At 47.6% G+C, this 21,968-nt stretch overlaps 1 protein-coding gene and 2 long non-coding RNA genes across 5 annotated transcripts in view; all 3 read left to right on the top strand.

The window, feature by feature from the left end:
• Window positions 1-21,968, top strand: part of LOC127007698 (protein mesh-like) — a 48,955-nt gene that overhangs the window by 16,822 nt on the left and 10,165 nt on the right. For both annotated transcript variants that reach the window (XM_050878933.1, XM_050878932.1), the window contains exons 6-21: window positions 836-973; window positions 1,753-1,921; window positions 3,068-3,325; window positions 4,839-5,032; window positions 5,837-5,982; window positions 6,864-7,002; window positions 8,065-8,207; window positions 8,679-8,811; window positions 9,521-9,668; window positions 11,053-11,241; window positions 11,989-12,126; window positions 14,831-14,967; window positions 17,260-17,392; window positions 18,641-18,776; window positions 19,496-19,647; window positions 20,409-20,591. In XM_050878933.1, the coding sequence (XP_050734890.1) occupies window positions 836-973; window positions 1,753-1,921; window positions 3,068-3,325; window positions 4,839-5,032; window positions 5,837-5,982; window positions 6,864-7,002; window positions 8,065-8,207; window positions 8,679-8,811; window positions 9,521-9,668; window positions 11,053-11,241; window positions 11,989-12,126; window positions 14,831-14,967; window positions 17,260-17,392; window positions 18,641-18,776; window positions 19,496-19,647; window positions 20,409-20,591 (2,536 nt within the window). The remainder of the gene's footprint in view (window positions 1-835; window positions 974-1,752; window positions 1,922-3,067; window positions 3,326-4,838; window positions 5,033-5,836; window positions 5,983-6,863; window positions 7,003-8,064; window positions 8,208-8,678; window positions 8,812-9,520; window positions 9,669-11,052; window positions 11,242-11,988; window positions 12,127-14,830; window positions 14,968-17,259; window positions 17,393-18,640; window positions 18,777-19,495; window positions 19,648-20,408; window positions 20,592-21,968) is intronic.
• LOC127007702 (uncharacterized) lies at window positions 4,370-4,843 on the top strand. The gene is made up of 3 exons (XR_007760402.1): window positions 4,370-4,546; window positions 4,577-4,618; window positions 4,703-4,843. It is a non-coding gene; the product is annotated as an uncharacterized LOC127007702 (long non-coding RNA).
• On the top strand, window positions 20,598-21,961 carry LOC127007700 (uncharacterized). 2 transcript variants are annotated; one of them, XR_007760400.1, is made up of 3 exons: window positions 20,598-21,228; window positions 21,285-21,423; window positions 21,536-21,961. It is a non-coding gene; the product is annotated as an uncharacterized LOC127007700 (long non-coding RNA). The 2 variants fall into 2 exon arrangements; XR_007760399.1 differs by having other exon boundaries at window positions 20,598-21,252; window positions 21,367-21,423.

Below are 21,968 nucleotides of genomic sequence, written 5' to 3'. Positions count from 1 at the left end.
GGAATTAGGATTAGAAAGGAAAAGGGAATAGGAAGAAGAAGAGAAAGGGGAGGAGGAGTAGAAAGAGGAAGAGGACAAACAGAGACAAAGTATGGAAGTTTATTTACTTTGAGATATGGATTAGAAAGGAAAAGGAGAAGGAGGAAGAGGAGGAGGAGGAGGAGGAGGAAAAAGAGGAAGAGAACATATAGAAAGAAAGTATGGGAGTTTATTTACTTTGAGATAAGGATTAGAAAGCAAAAGGAGGAGGAAGAGGAGGAGTGGGATTACTGACGTGAAGAATGGAGAAGAGTTGAAAGAGGAAGAAAATTAATAAGAAAGGGGAACTAAGAGGAGAAGGGAGATAAAATAGTGTTAGCGGCAGACTGATGGAGTATGAGTGTGCGATGCCACCATGTTGTGTTTGCACAGCGCTCACCGGGCCTTTCTCTCCCTCGCAGTCCATCCTTAACATCGCTTTCTTCCTCTTCTTCAACTTCTCTGATGCCTCCCTTGTCCCTCCCTCACTCCCTTCTTCCTTTTCCTCCCAACACCTCTCCCCTGCCTCACCCCGCCTCTCTCCCTCCCTTGCAGTCCATCCTTAACATCGCTCTCTTCCTCTTCTTCAACTATCTTATAACTCCCTTATCCCTCCCTCACTCCCTTCCTTTTCCTCCCAACACCTCTCCCCTGCCTCACCCCGCCTCTCTCCCTCCCTCCCAGACCATCCTTAACATCGCTTTCTTCCTCTTCTTCAACTTCTCTGATGCATCCCTTATCCCTCCCTCACTCCCTTCTTCCTTTTCCTCCCAACACCTCTCCCCTGCCTCACCCCGCCTCTCTCCCTCCCCGGCAGACCAACACCTTCCAGCTGGTGGTGGCGACGGACGAGATCAGGACTTACACGATCTTCAACTACGATTACATGGCCTGGACGTCCCACACCGAGGCGGGCGGCTCCACGGACGAGGGCCAGGGCGGCGTGCCAGCCTACGTGAGTGCCACCTTCACTTAGCCTTCGTGTTGGGGTTGTGCCCGTTTTCTTTCTCTCATTCTTTCGTACTTTTGGTCTTCTTTCTTGCTCTCTCTCTCTACCCTCTATCGATGTTTTCATGCTGGCTGCCCTTCTGAACTTGCTAACTGCATGGCTGGAGTAGATTTTTTGAGTATGGTTTGTTTGTTTGTTTGGTTAGAGTTTGGCCACTCTACTCTATTCAGGAGCAGTAAGTAGCCGGCTTTTTTTTTTCATTATTGTTTTCTTTTTTTTTACGCCCTTGCACTGTCTCCTCTGCTGTAAAAACAAACAAATGCTTTCACCTCTCCCGCGGCCCCGTTTAACACGACTTTCTACTCTACCTCACCCTTACGCCATGCGAATCCCCTATGCAAGAGTTAACCAGCATCTTCATTTTTTCATCTTTGTCTCTGGCAAACTCTGCAACGGCCTTCCTTTGAATGCATTTCCTCCTGCCTGTGACTTGAATTCTCTCAAGAGGGAAGTATTCTGACACCTCTCTCCCGAAACTGACCCTCCCCTCAGTGGTAACGATATGCAAAGGGTTATTGTGGAGTACTATTTGATAAGTATGATAGTATTCTATGGAGTAAAAGCAACCATTGCAATAACATAAAATTAAAGGAGAAAACTCGAATCATAATCCCTCCTCTCACGAAACACATACCAACGAATTTTTCTACTCTTCACCCTTTCTTCCCTCCTCCTCCACACCCACTCACTCCCTAACCCCCCTCCCCCCTTCACCCACACCACAGGTCGGCTTCAACGCAGGGAACGGCACCCGCTCCTACGAGTACACGCCCTACAGCCAGAAGCTCTACATCCGGGACCTGGCGGTGGCGGGCAACGCGAACGGCTTCCCGGGGCGACACATGTTCAGGGTGGACGAAACGGTCCTGGCGGGCTGCTGCAGGAGGGAGGAAGGTGAGCGGGGCGGGGGGTTGGGGGTGGGGGTGGGGGCAGGAATGGGAATGAGAGTGGGAAGGGAGCGGAAAAGAATGGAGAGAGATAATGGTTTTGGATGTATGGGTGGTAGCAGGGAGGCATGGAGTCTCACGGTTTGAAGCCACTTAACTGTCAGTCGGCCATATTGTTCAAGCCGGATAGGAGTGGCCACATGGATGTACCTCCATGAGCGGCCGGCCAGACCACGTGTCCGCGTGTGACATTTCATGAGGGTTCGTGTGGCAGACTGGCAGTACATGCTTGCCGCTTACAATTTTCTAACTTGGTGATGAATTCTCGTCACCGCATTTCTTGGTGATCATGAACATTACAGCGCTTCTTGGATGTCATGTACAGTATTTTCTTACCTGTTACAGTATATTTACAGTAATAAATCACGAAATTATTTTTATTTCATACGCCTGCATGTTCAAGTGCTGGAAAACAGTAAGACGAGAAAATAAAAACATTACGGTACTCCATGGATGCGGTACTCTAAGGGTAAGCGCCCTCCATGTTAGGCGCGCTCCACCCTCGTATTCCTACCTCACAGCCTGAACAATATGGCGGCCGATTTGACAGCTGAGGCCACGAAAACTGGCTTCACCCACCAGTACTATCAAAGCACTCATTACCCCCCTCCCCCCTTGTCTTTCTTTCACTTGAGATAGATAGGTAGATAGATATATAGATAGAGATATAGAAGAAAGATTGAAACTGCGACAACCAATCACATAAAACCACTTACTAACCTCCTCTTCTCTCTCTCTCTCTCTCTCTCTCTCTCTCTCTCTCTCTCTCTCTCTCTCTCTCTCTCTCTCTCTCTCTCTCTCTCAAGGATGTGATGAAAGAGTAACGATATGATGCAATTACAGTGTTTAATAAAGATATCTTGTAAGTCACCATCACCATCACCACCACCATCACTTTCATCACCACCACCACCACTCACCACAACGACATCCATCACCACCACAATCATTCATCACCCCCCCCCACCACCACCATCACTATCACTCACTCACCACCACCATCACCACCCCATCACCACCACCAGCACTGTCACTCACTCACCACCACCATCACCACCGCCACTATCACCCCCCCCGTATCCTTCACCCCCAGAACTGAAGGAGTACCCGCTGACCTTCTCCCCGGAGCAAGGTAACATGCTGGGGGGTACGCTGGTCAACCTGACGGGGCCCTGCTTCAGCAACAGCTACCGCCTCGTCTGTCAGTTCGATACCACCGCCGTCGAGGGCAACATCCTGGACCACAACCGCGCCACCTGTATCATGCCGCAGCTCTTCGTCTCGGGCTATGTCGACTTCGCCATCTCCATCGACAACGGACCGTACTACTGGAAGGGGAAGTTCTTTGTGGGTGAGTACTCGTGAGTCGTGATGAGGCGGGTCTTGAAGTTGGTATTGTCAGATGCTCCCGCCCCTCACACACACTATTTCCAAAGGCCAAAAAGTAGGTTAATCAAGTTCTAATTAGTGTTCCTTTAGGTTCACGGTACAGAAGAAGGCTCAGACTACCACCAGGGTCATAAAAGTACCCCTGGAAATGCCTTACACTCCCACGAAAGACTAGTAAATTACGTGTTCTTGGTCGCAGAAATGTTTAAAAATATGGCCCTTGAAGTTATCGTACTCAGCGCATTGCATTTTTGTAGGTTCTGACCGATAACTACGGCAAGAAAGAACGAAACCCATCAATATTTAACAGTTTTAACGCTAACTTTAATTTCCTATCGTTATTTGTGGGGTTACGACAGTCTTGGACCCTACTACTGGAAGGGGAAGTTCTTGGTTGGTGAGTTCTCGTGATGAGGCGGGTCTTGAAGGGTTAGAGGGCGGGAAGCAGCTTTGTCAAATTATCGTACTCAGCGCATTGCATTTTTTGTAGTTTCTGACCGATAACTATAGCAAAAAAAACAAAAACGAAACCCATCAATATTTAACAGTTTTAACGCTAACTTTAATTTCCTGTCGTTATTTGTGGAGTGACGACAGTCTTGGCGCCTAAAAATGATAAATGCAGTGTTCAGTGTACGACAATTTGGCAACGTTGGCGGGAAGACAGGGAGAAAGAGGGAGAAAAGAGGGGAGGAAGGAGGTAGGAGAGAAAGAAGGCGGCAGAAGGGATGGAAGGAGGCAGAAGGGAAGGATGGAGGCAAAAGGAAAGAAAGAAGGGAGGAGAAAAGGAGAGAAATAAGGAGGCGGAACGGATAAAAGAATGTAGGAGAGAAGGAAGGAGGCAGAAGGGATGGAAGGAGGGAGAAGGGAAGGATGGAGGTAGAAGAGAAGGAAGGAGGCAAAAGGAAAGGAAGGAGGCAGGAGAAAAGGAGAGAAAGAAGGAAGCGGAACGGATAAAAGAATGTAGGAGAGAAGGAAGGAGGCAGGAGGGAAAGAAGAAGGAGGCAGAAGGGATGGAAGGAGAGAGGTAGAAGAGAAGGGAGGAGGCAGGAGGGAGGCAGAAGAGAAGGGAGGAGGCAGGAGGGAAAGAAGGAGGGAGGTAGAAGAGAAGGGAGGAGGCAAAAGGGAAAGAAGGAGGGAGGTAGAAGAGAAGGAAGGAGGCAGAAGGGATGGAAGGAGGGAGGTAGAAGAGAAGGGAGGAGGCAGGAGGGAGGTAGAAGAGAAGGGAGGAGGCAGGAGGGAAAGAAGGAGGGAGGTAGAAGAGAAGGAAGGAGGCAGAAGGGATGGAAGGAGGGAGGTAGAAGAGAAGGGAGGAGACAGGAGGGAAAGAAGGAGGGAGGCAGAAGGGATGGAAGGAGAGAGAAAGAAAACAAACAAAACTCTACCTCAAGGATATTCCATCACTATCACAACAACAACAACTCCCCTCCATCTCCACCACCATCACCACCTCACCATCATGCCCCCTCCTACAGAGACGCCCCTGACGTCTCCTGAGGGCGTGTGGTTCAAGGACGACAGCTACCAGGACCATTCGCCCGAGACGCTGGACATACAGTGGCTAGCGGGTAACCTCACCATGAACCGAGACGCGCAGGCGCAGATCTCTATTTGGGGTTACCGCGAAATCAGCATCCGCCCCGAGATTGTCTACATCGATCTGCTGATGGTGAGTGGAGAGAGAGAGAGAGAGAGAGAGAGAGAGATGGTTAGTTAGATAGATTGATAGATGGACAGATAGACATATAGATGGAGTGATAGGTAGATAGATAGACAAACAGACAGATCGAGAGAGACTGGGGGCAAGAGAGAGAGAGAGAGAGAGAGAGAGAGAGAGATGAAAGCGATGAATGTAAGAAAAAAAATATCCAGATCGATATGTTAGTAGTGAATGTTAAGATAGATAGATGGAGATAATTATACATACATACATACACACAATAGAGAGACTGAGAGAATGTGTGTGTTTGTCTAAGAAACGTAGGTAAAAAAAAACATTCACATAATCTTTTAACACTATGCCTTGTCTCTATAACATACATACATACATACATACATACACACTATAGAGAGACTGAGAGAATGTGTGTGTTTGTCTAAGCAACGCAGGTAAAAAAAAAAAATCACAATCTTTTAACACTATGCCTTGTCCCTATAACATACATACATACATACATACATACACACTATAGAGAGACTGAGAGAATGTGTGTGTTTGTCTAAGCAACGCAGGTAAAAAAAAAAAAAAAATCACAATCTTTTAACACTATGCCTTGTCCCTATAACATACATACATACATACATACACACAATAGAGAGACTGAGAGCATGTGTTTTTGTCTTAGCAACGCAGGTAAAAAGAAAACAATCACATAATCTTTTAACACTCCTTCCCTTTCGTCCCCTATTCTCTCACCTAACCTTACGCACCTCACCCCTCCCCTCACGCCTCCCTTCCCTCTTCCCCTCCCAGGACGGCGTACCCAACACAGGTCACTTCACCCTCACCATGGCGGACTACATTAACCGGAACAACCGAGACCTGCTGGACCTGGAGATGGGACTCATTATGATCAACCTGACCCAACCTGAACCTATCTACGGTCTCGAGAAGTCCACGTGAGTATTGGTGGATTGAAGGGGGACTGGCGTTGTGGGCTGACTGGTGGACTGGGGGAGGAACATGGAAGGGAAAAGTACAGGAGTGAGGGTAAAGGGACGAAGAGGGATAGATACATAGGGAGGGAAGGAAGAAGAGACAGGAGGAGAGGAAAAAGAAACAGGGAAGGAAAAGGTAAGAGGGAAAGCAAGAGGAAAGGAAATGGAGGCAGAGAAGGCAAGAGGAGAGGAAAAAAACAGGGAAAGCAAGAAGAGAGGAAAAATAGGAGCAGGGAAGACAAGAGGAGAGGAAAAGAAAACAGGAAAAGTAAGAGGAAAGGAAAAAAAGAGGCAGAGAAGACAAGAGGAAAGGAAAAAGAAATGTCGATGTCAAGAAAAAAGTAAAAAAAAAAAAATGTGAGTTGTGATTTTTGTGGACCTATAGGTGGAGAGACTCGAGGATAGGGATGCGGGAGTTGCGTAAGAGTGTAGAAGTGATTGTGGAGGGGCTGGGAGTGGTGTAGGCCTATATTTTGTGGATGATATTATTCGTGACTAATATATATGCCGTGGATTTTGGGTTTTGTAATATATTTTTCTTTTTTTTCTTCTTCTTCCTCTTCTTGTTCTTGCTTTTGTTCTTCTTGTTCTTGTTCTTCTTGTTCTTGTTCTTCTTCTTCTTCGTCTTCTTATTGTTCTTGTTCTTCCTATTCTTGTTCTTGTTTTTGTTCTTGTTCTTGTTCTTGTTCTTCTTGTTCTTCTTTTTCTTGTTCTTTCCTTTCCTTTCCTTTCCTGTTTTCTTTTCTTTCGCCTTATCTGTTTCTTCTTCCTGTTTTCTTGCCTTCCTCCTCCTCCTCCTCCTCCTCCTCCTCTTCCTTCTCCTCCTCTTCCCCCTGACGCAGTACGGTGTGGTCGCGGCCCATCCCCCTCGCCTGGTACTTCCGTTTCCAGTGGGAGCGTCTCTTCGGCAGCAGCTGGCCCACCGCGATGTGCGACCGCTGGATTGAGAACGACCGGAACCTCAGGAACTTCGCCTACGAGGTTTGTATGTTTACCTGTTCACCTTCCTTCCTTTCCCTGCTTTTTTTTCTCTCCTCCTTTCTTCCCTCCGTTCTTATTCCTATTCATTCCCCTCCTTTTCCCTCTCATGTTCCTTTCTTCTTCTTCTTCTTCTTCTTCTTCTTCTTCTTCTTCTTCTTCTTCCCTGTTCATCTTTTTACCTGTTTACGAAGGTGTTCTCTCTCTCACACTTTTTTTCTTCCTTTCCTCTTGCCCTCTTTGTCTCTTTTTCCTTTTCTTTTGTCTTCTCTGTCTTCCTTTCCTTTCCTCTTGTTTTCTCTGTTTCCTTTTTCCTTTCCTCTTGTTTTCTCTGTTTCCTTTTTCCTTTCCTCTTGTCTTCTCTGTTTCCTTTTTCCTTTCCTCTTGTTTTCTCTGTTTCCTTTTTCCTTTCCTCTTGTTTTCTCTGTTTCCTTTTTCCTTTCCTCTTGTCTTCTCTGTTTCCTTTTTCCTTTCCGCTTGTTTTCTCTGTTTCCTTTTTCCTTTCCTCTTGTTTTCTGTTTCCTTTTTCCTTTCCTCTTGTTTTCTCTGTTTCCTTTTTCCTTTCCTCTTGTTTTCTCTGTTTCCTTTTTCCTTTCCTCTTGTCTTCTCTGTTTCCTTTTCCTTTTCCTCTTTTCTCTTTCTTTTTCCTTTCGTCTTGCCCCCCCCCACCCCCCCCTTTTTCTTTTCCCTTTCCTCTTGCCTTCCTCCTTAATTCTTCCCTCCCTACCTCTTTTTTCCTCTTCTCTGGCCTTTCCTGCTTCTTTTTTTCCTCTCCTCTTACCTTCCCTGCCTCTTGTTTTCTTTTCTTTCAGTACAGTTTATCCTTCTCTCAACCAACTATAGTCTTTCTTGCAATTTCCCTTTTTAACTTTTACAATCTTGCCTTCATCTATGCGTCTTGCCTCTCCAGTTTTTTTCCTGCCTGCTATTGTTACCTGTTTCTCTCCCTTCTCTCCCTTTTCCTCCCTTACATCTTATACGTCTTTCTCTGTTCATGCACTTTCATACTCTTCCTTTTGTTACTCCTCCTCCCTGACTCACCCGCCTCGTTCTCGTCCCCGCCAGGTGGAGCGGTGTCCTTGTCTCATACAGCAGGCCGTGGCGGACCGAGGGAGGTTCCTGCCGGACTTCTCCTGCGACAAGGACGGGAATACGGAGTGCGACTACCACTTCGGCGCCATCCACTGCGTCCGGACTGCCCTGCCCAAGTACGTGTGTGGAGGGGTGTGTTATAGTATAGAGTGCATACTGTTACTCTATATATCTTTCTCTATCTCTGTTTCTCTCTCTATCTGTCAGTCTATCTGTCTCTGTCTCACACACACACACACACACACACACACACACACACACACACATTTATTTTTGTTGTGTGTTTTTGCATTATTATTATTATTATTTTCTTGTTTATTTTGTTTGTTTTTATGCTTATTTCTTAGTTAGTGTATTAATAACTTCCCCTTTCTTTCTCTCTCTTCTCTCTTCCTACCATCCCCGTGTGTGTGTTTTTGCATTATTATTATTATTATTTTTCTTGTTTATTTTGTTTATTTTTATGCTTATTTCTAAGTTAGTGTATTAATAACTTTCCCTTTCTTTCTCTCTTTTCTCCCTTTCTACCATCCCCGTGTGTGTGTGTGTGCGTGTGTGTGTGTGTGTGTGTGTGTGTGTGCGTGCAGCGAGGACGGGGCGGGCCAGCAGTGTTGTTATGACCGCGACGGCTACCTCATGATGACCGCAGACAAGATGTGGGGGGGCAACCCGCACCGCGCCCACAACCTTGGGAAGACGCCCTTCGATGAGGCCAATAAGGTGAGTTTGCGGGACTTATCTTGAAAATTTTGCATGTCCTCTTGAAAAATTTTCCGTCCTCTTGAAAATTTTGCATCTCCTCTTGAAAATTTTGCTTATCCTCTTGAAAAAAACTGTATTCGTGTCTCTTCTTAAAAATATTGTGTACCTTGAATGTTTTGTACTTCTTGAAAACTTTGTAAACCCACCCTTGAATTTTTTGTATGTCCTCTTAAAGCTTTTGTATGTCCTTAACTTTTTGCATGTCATAATGGAAATTTCCCATGTCCTCTTGAAAATTCCGCGTGTTCTCTTAAAATGTTTGCGTGTTCTCTTGAAAAAAATGCATGTGCTGTTGAAATGTTTGTAAGTCCTCTTGAAATTTTCCGTTCTACTTGAAGTTTTTGTTCGTTTTATTGATTTTTTTTTTTTTTTGCATGTCCTAAATTTTCCGCCATGTCCCCTTGAGACTTTTGTATGCGCTACTGCAACGCGTGTCTTTCGCTGCCTCGCCCACACAATAATAGCAGTAACAAAGATGATATAAATGATAATGATAGCACTGGAGGAGGCTCATGTCCCGTCCAACCCCACCATAGGGAATAAATGGACGTTAAACGATGATGATGATGATGATGATGATGATAATGGCAGTAATAAAATCAACACCTATCTACTTCACCACCACCACCATCACCACCACCGTCTTCCCTCTCCCTCCCCCACCCAGGTGCCGAGTCTCTCCCACTGGTACCATGACGTCGTTCCCTTCTACACGTGCTGTAAGTGGCAAGGCGAACAGTCCCCCGGCTGCGTCACCTACAGGTTCGAGCGCCGCGCCTCCCAGGACTGCGTGGGCTACCAACCCCCGACTGCAGGTGAGCGGATGTTCCTTGGGTCAGTTTTACAGTCCGATACAGGAAGTTTGTGAGCTCCCCAACCAAACACAACATACGACGAAAATTCCTTGTTTGGCGTTGATATAGAAAGGAGGAAATTTTAGGAAACCATACATCAGGAAATCTCTTTATTAGTACCTGGTTTTGAGTGGAAATAACGGATCATTGTGGAGAATATAGTTTGGTTTGGGCGCTTACAATGACTCGGTGTTGGACTGTCGAACTGGCCCCTTGTCACGATTTCTTTTCGTTCACTTACGTTTCCTTTTGTGGTTTATCTTTTCTCTTTCCTCTTATATTCCCTGCCTCTTTTTCTCTTTTGTTTTAGTACAGTTTATCCTTCCCTCAACCTACTATAGTCTTTCTTGTAATTTCCGTTTTAGCTTTTACAATCTTGCCTTCATCTATGCGTCTTGTCTCTCCATTTTTTTTTCTCTATCCACCTACTATAGTCAAACCATTTCAAAGAGTCCGTTTGGGGTTTCGATTTCGCGGGTCCTTTCCTCCCCTCTACTCTGCCACACAGCCCCAACACCTAGGCTGGCATTACAAGACACTATCCCTTCTCACATCAGCTATTTCTAAAGGTCAAAGGGGGATATCAGTCAGGTTCTAATGAGTGTTTTTTAGGCTCAGGGTACAGAAGAAGGGTCAAACTACCACCAGGGTCATAAAACTACTCCTGGAAATGACCACAACTCCTGCGAAAGCCTTGTCAAATAGGTGTTCTTGGGCGGCGAAATGTCTTATAAAATGACCCCTATTTTTTTCTCTCATATGTTACCTATAGCTAACATATGAGAGGAAGGGGTAGGTGTTGGTGCTGTGTGGCAGAGCAGAGGGGAGGAAAGGTCCCTTGTAATCGAACGCCCAAACTGACTATTTGAAATGGTTTGACTATAGTAAGTGTATCCGTCTCGCGTCTCTCACCCTCACCTTAACATTTTTCACATTTTAGTTCACTCTTCCTGCCGTGGTAATGAGTGACAGTTTCATTTCGTTTTCACTGTATTATTTAATTTCTTCTCGGGGTCCAGTAAATATAGTTTCAATCCCACTTACCCATCTTCCCTTTCTTTTCCTATAGTCCTCCTTCCCATTCTCTTTTTACCCACTTGACCACCTTCCACCTATTTATTTATTTTTTCATCACCACCTTCATTTACCCACTTCACTATCTGCCTTTCTCTTCACCCAATTAAATATTTTCCCTTTCTTCATTTACCCACTCAGCCATTTCCCTTTCTGTATTTACCCACTTACCCACCTACCCTTTTTTTCTTTACTCACTCCACTATCTTCCGTTTTCTCGCCTCTATTACTCACCTAACCGCCTTCCTTTTTCCCTGTCTCCCCCCCACAGCCACGGTGTTCGGCGACCCGCACATCTACACCTTCGACGACCTTCCCTACACGTTCAACGGCAAGGGCGAGTTCGTGCTGGTGCGCGTGGACTCGGTGCGCCACAAGCTGGACGTGCAGGGCCGCTTCGAGCAGATCTCTCCCAACTACATGAAGGAGGCCAAGGGGTCCATGCTGACGGCCGTGGCAGGTGTGTGGGGGTGGGAGCATGTGGGGGTGGGTGGGCTAAGAGGACGTGTGGGTATGTATGCGGTGGTAGAGCGTGTAGATGGTGGGCGTTTGTGTCAGTGGGTGGGTGCAGGTGCAGGAATGTGTGGCTCTCTGTGGGTGTGGGTGCGAGTGGGTGGAGATTTGGGGTTGGATCGTGTAGACCACTGAATCTTTGTTTTGCCCAGTGCACCCTTTTCACCATGTGTCGGAATATCATTCTCCTCTTTCTAAGATTGTCTAACTCAAAAGTATGAGTCACACCTCCCCTGCAGGAAGGGATGGAGCAGCGTCACTTCACCGAAAGGGGGGTGGGGGGTTATACGTTGCAGGAGGCCTAAGGGGAGCGCAAGTGTGTCAGTCCTGTCTATGTAAAAGGTATTTTGAGCCTTACGGTTCAGGAGCTTGTGGTACAAGATCCGTTAGGCTGCTTGCCGCAGGTATCGATGCATGCTGCGTTTTGTGCCGCCTCGGGGAGCTTCACGGCAATGGAAAATATCAATATTCCAAATCTTTGAGTCTGACAATCTGTAATCCCAATTCCCTCCTTAAACCATGAAATGCTTCCTTGGGAAGGAATTCCACCCTGGCCAAGAACCCCCGGTGTAGATGGTGTGCGTTTGTGTGTGTGTGAACTTGAAAATAATTGTTATGAGAGCCGAAAACATCTGAAAATACGAGTCTTTTGTTTTCATTTTCTTCATCCTCGTCCTCTCCCTCCGCGGCACAGCGCGTGACAACGTCTCGTCCGTGGTGGAGGTGCGGCAGCGGCCCATCGATGCCATCTGGCGCTACCACCTGGACGTGATCGTGGACGGCCAGCGCATCTACTTCGACAGGTACTCACAGAAGATCCAGCAGTTCAGAGGTGAGTGTGGGCAGGTGTGGGGGAGGGGGAGGGGGGAGGAGGGGGTTGTGACTAAAATTTAGGATGTGTTGTTTTCCTTCTTTTTATTACTTTTTTTTTTGGGGGGATAGGGATAAAGGATAAAAGATGCATGACTCTTAGAATAAAAAAAAGGAGCAGAGCGTGGGGGAGGGGGAGGTTGTGGGCTGTGAAGGTGTGTGTGTGTGTGTGTGTGTGTGTGTGTGTGTGTGTGTGTGTGTGTGTGTGTGTTGGATGGATTGTCAGATGTGTGTAGGTCTGTATGTATGAACGGATGGAAATATGTATGTATGTATGTATGTATGTATGTATGTAGCGTATGCCTTCCCTAAGTACCTTTCTCTTCATTAACACCTTCCCACAATCTTCCTCTTCCTCCTCCTCCTTCTCTTCCTCCTCCTCCTCCTCCTCCTCCTCCTCCTCCCCCCCCCCCCCTCTTCTATATCATGTTTCTCCTCCATCCCTCCCCTTGCCCCTTCCACTACCACTCCTACCCCTTCCATTCCCCTCCATTCTACCCTCCCATTACCCTCCAGTCCCCCCCTCCCCTTCCCCTCCCTTCTATTCCTCCATTCCCTTCCATTCTACCCTCCATTCTACTCCCCCCTTTCCACTACCCCACTCCTACCCCTTCCATTCCCCTCCATTCTCCCCTCCCATTACCCTCCAGTCCCCCCTCCCTTCCCTCCCTTCTATTCCTCCATTCCTTCCATTCTACCCTCCTTTCCCTCCATTCTACTCCCCCTTCCCCACTACCCCACTCCTACCCCTTCCATTCCCCTCCATTTTCCCTCTCCATTACCCTCTCCCCCTCCCTTCCCTATTCCTCCTTTCCGTTCCATTCTACACTCATTTTCCCCTCCATTCTACTCCCCCCTTTCCCACTACCCCACTCCTACCCCTTCCATTCTACCCTCCATTCTACTCCCCCCTTTCCACTACCCCACTCCTACCCCTCCCATTCTACACACCCCTTCCCATACATTCCACTGCCTCTACCCAGAACCTGGCTTCAAATCCCCTTCTCATCCCCCTTCCCCCCCCTCTCCCGGTCCCTCCCCCACCACCCTCCCCTCAGTATATAACTCGTTCATCTTCCCTCCCGTCACCTTAGCCACCCTCCCCTTCCTCGTGGTTTCTCTTTAGTAGTTTCTCTCACTGCGTCTTTAACACTTGTAAGCTTAAACATGATACACCTGCTCTTGGCTGTGTTTTTATTTACTTTATGTCTTGCTTTTTTTCCTTTTTTTTCTTCTTGTTTGTTTTCCTTTATGTAACGTCACTCTTTTCTTTTATCATGTTCCTTATTTATCAAAGCATGACACGTCTATTTTTTATTCTCTGTACTTCCCTCTTACCCTAACTTAACCTAATCTAACCTAACATAGTCTCCCCTTCACCCCCTGACCTACCTTCTTCTAACACCCCCCCCCCCCTCTTATCCTAACTTAACCTAACCTAACCTAACATAGTCTCCCCTTCACCCCTTGACCTACCCTCCTCTAACACTCCCCCCTCTTACCCTAACTTAACCTAACCTAACCTAACATAGTCTCCCCTTCACCCCCTGACCTACCTTCTTCTAACACCCCCCCTCTTATCCTAACTTAACCTAACCTAACCTAACATATTCTCCCTTCACTAACCTAACCTAACTCCCCTTCACCCCCTGACCTACCTTCTTCTAACACCCCCCCTCTTATCCTAACTTAACCTAACCTAACCTAACATAGTCTCCCCTTCACCCCCTGACCTACCTTCTTCTAACACCCCCCCCCTCTTATCCTAACTTAACCTAACCTAACCTAACATAGTCTCCCCTTCACCCCTTGACCTACCTTATTCTAACCCCCCCCCCTCTTACCCTAACTTAACCTAACCTAACCTAACATAGTCTCCCCTTCACCCCTTGACCTACCTTATTCTAACCCCCCCCCCCTCTTACCCTAACTTAACCTAACCTAACATAACATAATCTCCCTTTCACCCCTGACCTACCTTATTCTAACACCCCCCCCCTCTTACCCTAACTTAACCTAACCTAACCTAACATAGTCTCCCCTTCACCCCCTGACCTACCTTATTCTAACCCCCCTCTTATCCTAACTTAACCTAACCTAACATAGTCTCCCCTTCACCCCTGACCTACCTTCTTCTAACACCCCCCCTCTTATCCTAACTTAACATAACCTAACCTAACATAGTCTCCCCTTCACCCCCTGACCTACCTTCTTCTAACACCCCCCCCCGCTTACCCGAACCTAACCTAACCAAACCTAGCATAGTCTCCCTTCACCCCCTGACCTACCCTCCTCGAACACCCCCCCCGCTTACCCTAACTTAACCTAACCTAACCTAACGCACTCCCCTCTTTTCCATTCCCCTTTAGCCTACATAGTCCTCTAATCCTCCTTTCTTTGTGATCTCTCTCTCTCTCTCCCCCCCTCAACCATCACCTCCCTTTCTGTTTCTTTCACCTTTACCCTAACCTAACCTAACCTTACCTAACCTAACCTAACCTAATCTAACCTAACCTAACCTAACCTTACCTAACCTAACCTAACCTAATCTAACCTAACCTTACCTAACCTTACCTAACCTAACCTAACCTCTCCTCACCTAATCTCCCCTCCCCCTTTACTCCCTTACTTACCCTTACCTAACTCCCCCCTTTACCCCACCCCAGAGTGCGTCGTGTACACCCCCAGCAACATCCTCAACCAGAGCCACGTGGTCATCATGTTCGCCTCAGGGGCCGGCGTGGAGGTCATGGAGAACAAGGGCTTCCTCGGCACCAGAATCTACCTCCCCCTTAGCTTCGCGGTGAGTGGGTAGAAGAAGAGGGGGGTGAGGAGAGAAGGGTGATGATGAAGGGTGTGGAGAGAGAGAGAGAGAGAGAGAGAGAGAGAGAACATAAGAACATAGGGAAACTGCAAGAGGCCGAGTGGCCTACACAGGGCAGCTCCAGAATCCCCCCCACTACTCACGATGGGTGAGGTGTAGTTTCAGGGGTTACAGGTAGAGGCTTGATCCTCGTATACCTTCGGTACGGGCGTACGGTCCAGTACCCCGTCTCCTTACTGCACCCACACCTCACTGCCACCTGTCATCCTCGTCCATGTAGCTATCCAGTCTACTCTTAAAACAAGCTATCGTCCCTGCACTAACTATGTGATTGCTGAGTCTATTCCATTCTCCCACCACCCTATTACTAAACCACTGCTTGCCTATATCTCTCCTAAATCTATACTTTTCTAATTTAAATCCATTACTGCGTGTCCTATCCTGCTGGCTAATTCTCACTACTTTACTTATATTGCCTTTGTTGTAACCCTTGACCCATTTGAATACTTCTATCAGATCTCCCCGCACTCTTCGTCTTTCTAGTGAATGTAAGTTTAGATGTTTCAGCCTATCTTGATATGGGAGGTTCCTCAGCCCCTGAATCATCTTGGTCATCCTCCTCTGAACTGATTCTAGCAAGTTGATGTCCATTCTGTAGTGTGGACACCAAAACTGGACAGCATAATCTAAGTGTGGCCTAACTAACGCTAAATAGAGTCTGAGGATGACCTCTGCACTCCTGTTGGTTACCGTCCTGTTAATAAAGCCTAATACCCTGTTAGCCCTATTCCTCGCACTAATACATTGCTTCCTTAGTTTTAGGTCAGAGTTCACTAACACTCCCAAATCCCTTTCACACTCTGATCTGCCTATCGCTGTGGAGTCTAAACTATACCCGTGTAATGGGTTGCGTGTTCCTACACTAAGTACGCTACACTTGGTGATGTTAAAATTCATCTGCCATTTCTCTGACCAAGCTGACAGTTTGTTGAGATCCTCCTGCAGTGCTCTAGCATCCTCCCCTGTCCTAATAGTGCGCCCTATTTTGGCGTCATCTGCAAATTTACCTGTCACTAGTTATCCCATTGTCTATGTCATTGATGTAGATAATGAATAAAAGCGGGCCTAAAACTGAACCTTGAGGAACCCCACTGGTAACATTACCCCATTCGGATTTTTTTACCGTTAATGGTAACCCTCTGTTTCCTGTCGCTAATCCACGCCTTAATCCAGTCCAATACCTTCCCTCGAGAGAGAGAGAGAGAGAGGTGATGATGAAGGGTATGAAGGAGATGGTAAAATGAGAAGGGTGATGTAACTTTACCTTCTGCTTACGCCCTTCTTTTAGCTTTTTGTGTGTGTGTGTGTGTCAACCATTACTCCTCCTCCTCTTCCTCCTCCTCAACACCGCATCTTCTTCCTCCACTTCAGAACTATCACCCTTTACTCCTCCTCCTCATCCTTTTTCTCCTCCTCCTAGTCCTCCACATCCTCCACCTCGTCCTCAACGCCACTTCTTCTTTCATTTATAATATCAACTTTTTATTCATCTTTACCCTCATCCTCCCTTTCTTCCTAAACCTCCACTTCCTCCACCTCGTCCTTAAAGCCACATCCTCCTCCACTTATCCTGATCCTCATCCTTCCTCTTCCTGATCCTCCACTTCCTCCACCTCAATAACACCGCAATCTCCTCCACTTCAGAACTTTACCCATCCTCAGCCTCCTCTTTCTCCTCTAATCCTCCACCTCCTCCACCTCGTCCCTACCACATCCTCATCCACTTATCCTGATCCTCAACCATCCTCTTCCTGATCCTCCACTTCCTCCACCTCAACACACCGCAATCTCCTCCACTTCAGAACTTTACTCAGCCTCAGCTTCCCCTTTCTCCTGTAATCCTCCACCTCCTCCACCTCGTCCTTACCACATCCTCTTCCACTCTACTTATCCTGATCCTCAAACTTCCTCTTCCTGATCCTCCACTTCCTCCACCTCAACAGCGCCGCAATCTCCTCCACTTTGGAACTTCACTCATCCTCAGCCTCCCTCTTCTCCTCTAATCCTCCACCTCCTCCACCTCGTCCTCACCACATCCTCCTCCACTATACTTATCCTCCTCCTCTTAATCATCCTCCACCTCCTCCTCAACACCGCTTCTTCCTCCTACTTGCACAACTAATGTATGTTGTATCAAACAATGTATATGCAAATTGCAAGTATAATAAAATGTTTCAAATGTTTCAAATGTTTCAAATGCTTCCCCTTCAGAACATCACGCGGGGTCTCTTCGGGAATTGGACCTTCGACTCTCAAGACGACTTTACGCTCCCCGACGGCTCGTTAGGACCCGCCGCCGAGCCGTCCAACATGAAGGTGGTCCACGACGAGTTCGGCATGAAGTGTGAGTACGATGACCTTCTGTGAGCACGATAACATGTGTATACCCTTTTAATCGCACGTGTATGCACCGTTGCCAGATTATCGTAGCGGGCTCTGAAGCATAACTATTGCCAGGAAACATCAGGAATTAACCATTTTAACGATAACTATGAATGGATATCGTTATTGGGGCCCAGGAGAGAGTTTTGGGGTCGGAAATCCGTAAATATAAGAGGCTGAGTACGACAATCTGGCACCGTTGCTTGTATGTAAGGGGGTAGGGAGGTGTGGGGTTGAGGGGGGGGGGTGATGGCGGGTATGGGGGGGACGGTGATGTGTGTGTGTGTGTGTGTGTGTGTGTGTGTGTGTGTGTGTGTGTGTGTGTGTGTGTGTATTCCTATCATCTCCACTTGGTTACTTTACTATTATCCTCTCTCTCATTTTTTTTATACCCGTTTCTCCTCAGCGTTTTTCCTTCACTTTCCATTTTCCTTTTTTTCGTCTATTTCCTACGTCCCTTTCTCTCTTTAGCATCCCATTCACATTAATCCTCCATTTTTCATTATATTTCCTTCCTTCCTTTCTCTCTATGTCATCCTCCTTTTTTTTTCCTTAGTCACACTCCGCCCATTCATAATTCATCCTTCATTTTTTTTCACTAATTTTCTACCTCTCTTTCTCTCTCTGTCATCCCCTTTTCTTCTTTGTCACTTCTCTTTCACTCCCCATCCTCTTTTTATTTTATTTTCCTACCTCCCTTTTCCCCTTCGTCATCATCTCATTCTTCTAATCCTTCTTTCTTTACTATCTCCCTTCAACTCTTTTCTACCTCCCTTTCTCTCTCTGTTATCATCTTTTCTTCTTTGTCACTCACTCCCCTCCCCCTCCCATCCTTTTTTTTTCTTCCTTTCTCTTCTTGTCATCATCTCATTCTCTCCATTCTTCTCCTTTCCTTTCTCCTTTTCCTCCCTCTTCTCTTTTCTACCTCCCTTTCTCTCTCTGTTATCATCTTTTCTTCTTTGTCACTACCCCGTCACTCCCCATCCTTCTTTTTTTAATTTTCCTATCTCCCTTTCTCCATTTGTCATCATCTCATTCTTCTTTCTTTTTTTCTTCTCTCCTTTAACTCGTTCTCCCTTTCTTAACCACTCATTCACCCTCTCCCATCCTCTTCACTTCAGTTCCCTATCATACCAATCCTCCCTTCAACGCTCTCTTTCTCTTTCGCCTTCTCTTTCTCTCTCTCTCTCACCCCGCGGTCATCTTGCAGGGGTGCTGGACGACAAGGAGAGGGCTGAGCTGGGTAGGTCGCTCTTCCACCACGACAACACACGCTCCAGTAACTACTTCTACGACCCAGACTTCGTGCCCGAATTTAACATGCACCCCGAACTCAACATCAACGCGTGAGTAAAAGTAGTAGTAGTAGTAGTGGTGGTAGTGGTAGTAGTGGTAGTGGTAGTGGTGGTGGTTACTGTTGTGAACTTTCCCTATAATGCTGATGATGATGTATGATAATTAACAACCAGTGAATTATGTACATCTAAGTAATGCTCGCACGTATGTATATATTTATTTTTTTCCTATCGTTATTTTCCTCTTTCCTCCTCGCTTAATTCGTTTCCTTTACGCTATGCCCTTCCTCACTCCTGTCCCTTCCATCTCTCTCTCTCTCTCTCTCTCTCTCTCTCTCTCTCTCTCTCTCTCTCTCTCTCTCTCTCTCTCTCTCTCTCTCTCTCTCTCTCTCTCTCTCTCTCTCTCTCTCTCTCTCTCTCTCTCTCTCTCTCTCTCTCTCTCTCTCTCTCTCTCTCTCTCTCTCTCTCTCTCTCTCTCTCTCTCTCTCTCTCTCTCTCTCTCTCTCTCTCTCTCTCTCTCTCTCTCTCTCTCTCTCTTCCCTTCCACACCTTCCTCACTTCCTTCCCTTCCTTCCTTCTCTTTCTTCCCCTCCACATGTCACTTCTTCTCTCCCTCCCCTTCCTTTCACCTTACCTTCTTTCCATCTCTTCCTCTTGTCCTTCTTCCTTCTCTTCGCCATTTTCTTCCCCCCTCCACTTCTCCCTGCTTCTCTCCCTACCTTCCCTTACCACACTTCCCTCCCTCACCGCTCCTCGTGTACCCATTTCAGCACCACCAAGGCAGATGAGATCAAGAGGGTGTGCGGCGACTCTTACCAATGCCACTACGACTTCGTGGTCACCCTGCGGCGGGACTTCGCGGACATGACCAAGTACTACCAGGACCAGTTCGTCAACATCAAAAACATCGGCCTCCAGACGGGTGAGTGGGGAGTGGTGGTGGTTGGGGGGGGGGGGGAGTAAGAAGGCCTCGTATATGAGTAGGGGGAAGCAATGGGTAGGGCGGCCGAGAGGATTGTGTGAAGTAGGGGAGGTTGTAGTGGTTGTTTGAGGAAGGGGTGGGGTGGGAGGAAGGGAAAGATAGGGAATAGGGGAATGGTTGGATGAATGTGATGGCTGAGTTGAGGGGATGAGTAGATGAATGAGTTTTTTTTTATATACGAGGAACACTAACACCAGGTTCCTCATCCATCCTGAGTAGGAGGGTAAGGGGGCGATGAGTGGGTGTATGAATGAATGACTCGTTTGGTTGAAGGATGAATAACTGGATGAGGTTCTTTATGCGTTGAACACTAACACTCATCCTCCTCATCCATCCTGAGTGGGAGGGTTGGGGGGATGAGTGGTTGTATGGTTGGATGAATGACTGGTTAGGTTGTAGGATGAATAACTGGATGAGGTTCTTTATGCATTGAACACTAACACTCATCCTCCTCGTCCATCCTGAGTGGGAGGGTAGGGGAGTTGGATGAATGAGTGATTAGGTCGTAGGATGAATAAGTGGATGAGGTTCTTTATACGCTCAACACCAACACCAGGTTCCTCATCCATCCTGAGTGGGAGGGGAGAAGGTGTATAGTTGAATGAATGGGTGGTTAGGTTGATAGGATAAATGGAAGAGTTTTTTTTATTTTTATACGCTCAACACTAACACCGGGCTTCCCATCCCTCCCTCATCTCCAGTGATATCCTGCGGCGCCCTACCAACGCCCCCTAACGGCAGGAAGTCAACCTTCAACTTCCTGAGCGGCGCCGAGGTGAAGTTCGACTGTGACCCCGGCTACGTGTTGCTGGGCGAGCAGAGGCGCTGGTGCTACGCCTCCGGGGACTGGAACTGGCCCGAGAACGGCGAGGCCACCTGCGTCAGTAAGTACAGCGCGTCCTCTTGTGTTCGGGTTTGACTGGGGTGGGTTAGGTTGGGTTAAGGAAAGTGGAGTGAGGTGTGTCAGGTGGGGTGGGTTGGGTTAAGTTAAGGAAGGTGGAGTAGGTTGGGTTAGGTTAGGGAAAGTGGAGTGAAGTGTCAGGTGGGGTGGGTTAGGTTAAGTTAGGGAAGGTGGAGTAGGTTGGGTTTGGTTGGGGGAAGTGGAGTGAAGTGTGTCAGGTGGATTAGGTTGGGTTAGGGAAGCTGAGTTTAAGTGTGTCGGGTGAGGTAGGTTGGGTTAGGGAAGGTGGGGTGAAGTGTGTGTCAGTTGGGGTAGGTTAGGTTAGGTTAGGAAGGTGGGGTAGAGTGTGTCAGTTGGGGTAAAACATGGAAACATGGACTAGCAGGCACCAGAAAGCCTGTTAGCTCATTACCAGGCTGCCTGCTTTCAGTGATTTAATTAATCCGTTTGCCATAGGAGTGGCTTGCAGGGAAGGATTAAAGCACTCATGGATACGTTCAGTTCACTCCCGATGCAGGTTAGGTTAGGTTAGGAAGGTGGGGTAGAGTGTGTCAGTTGGGGCAGGTTAGGTTAGGTTAGGTTGGGAAGGTGGGGTAGAGTGTGTGTGTCAGGTGGGGTAGGTTAGGTTAGGTTAGGCTGGGAAGGTTGGGTGAAGTGTGTGTGTCAGGTGGGGTAGGTTGGGTTGGGTTAGGGTAGGGAAGGTTGGGTGAAGTGTGTGTGTCAGGTGGGGTAGGTTGGGTTGGGTTAGGGTAGGGAAGGTTGGGTGAAGTGTGTGTGACAGGTGGGGTAGGTTGGGTTGGGTTAGGGTAGGGAAGGTTGGGTGAAGTGTGTGTGACAGGTGGGGTAGATTGGGTTGGGTTAGGCTGGGAAGGTTGGGTGAAGTGTGTGTGTCAGGTGGGGTAGGTTGGGTTGGGTTAGGCTGGGAAGGTTGGGTGAAGTGTGTGTGTCAGGTGGGGTAGAGATTTGGTTTAGTTGGGGTGTAGATGTGTACCTACTTGTGTTTGTTTAGCCGCTGGGGTGGTTAAGGTTGTAGTAGTGTTCCGGGTGTGTAGGACAGTAAGTAGCGAGGATGGCTTCACCTGGTTGCATTGTGAATGGAAAAATTGTTATTCTGATAGTCGTCCGCACCTGTCCCTCCCCCCCTCCCCCTCCCTCCCCCTTCATGTCGCCTCATGACACCCGCGGTGCCACTCTCTGATTCACTCCCGCGTCATTGCGTGCCGCGCAACGCTTGTTTGTGCGTCAGTTATCGTGGAGCTCAGGGCGCGCCTCCCCCTCCCTCGGGGACCGGCGGGGCGGGGCAGGCGCGGACGGACGGCTGGACGTGTCGGCGATGGACTCACGGATTCTGGCCCCGACA

The sequence above is a fragment of the Eriocheir sinensis genome, chromosome 36, assembly GCF_024679095.1.
Source record: "Eriocheir sinensis breed Jianghai 21 chromosome 36, ASM2467909v1, whole genome shotgun sequence".
NCBI lineage: Eukaryota > Metazoa > Arthropoda > Malacostraca > Decapoda > Varunidae > Eriocheir > Eriocheir sinensis.
The sequence above is the reverse complement of the archived record's forward strand: the minus strand, read 5'-3'. Positions and strand labels throughout refer to the sequence as shown.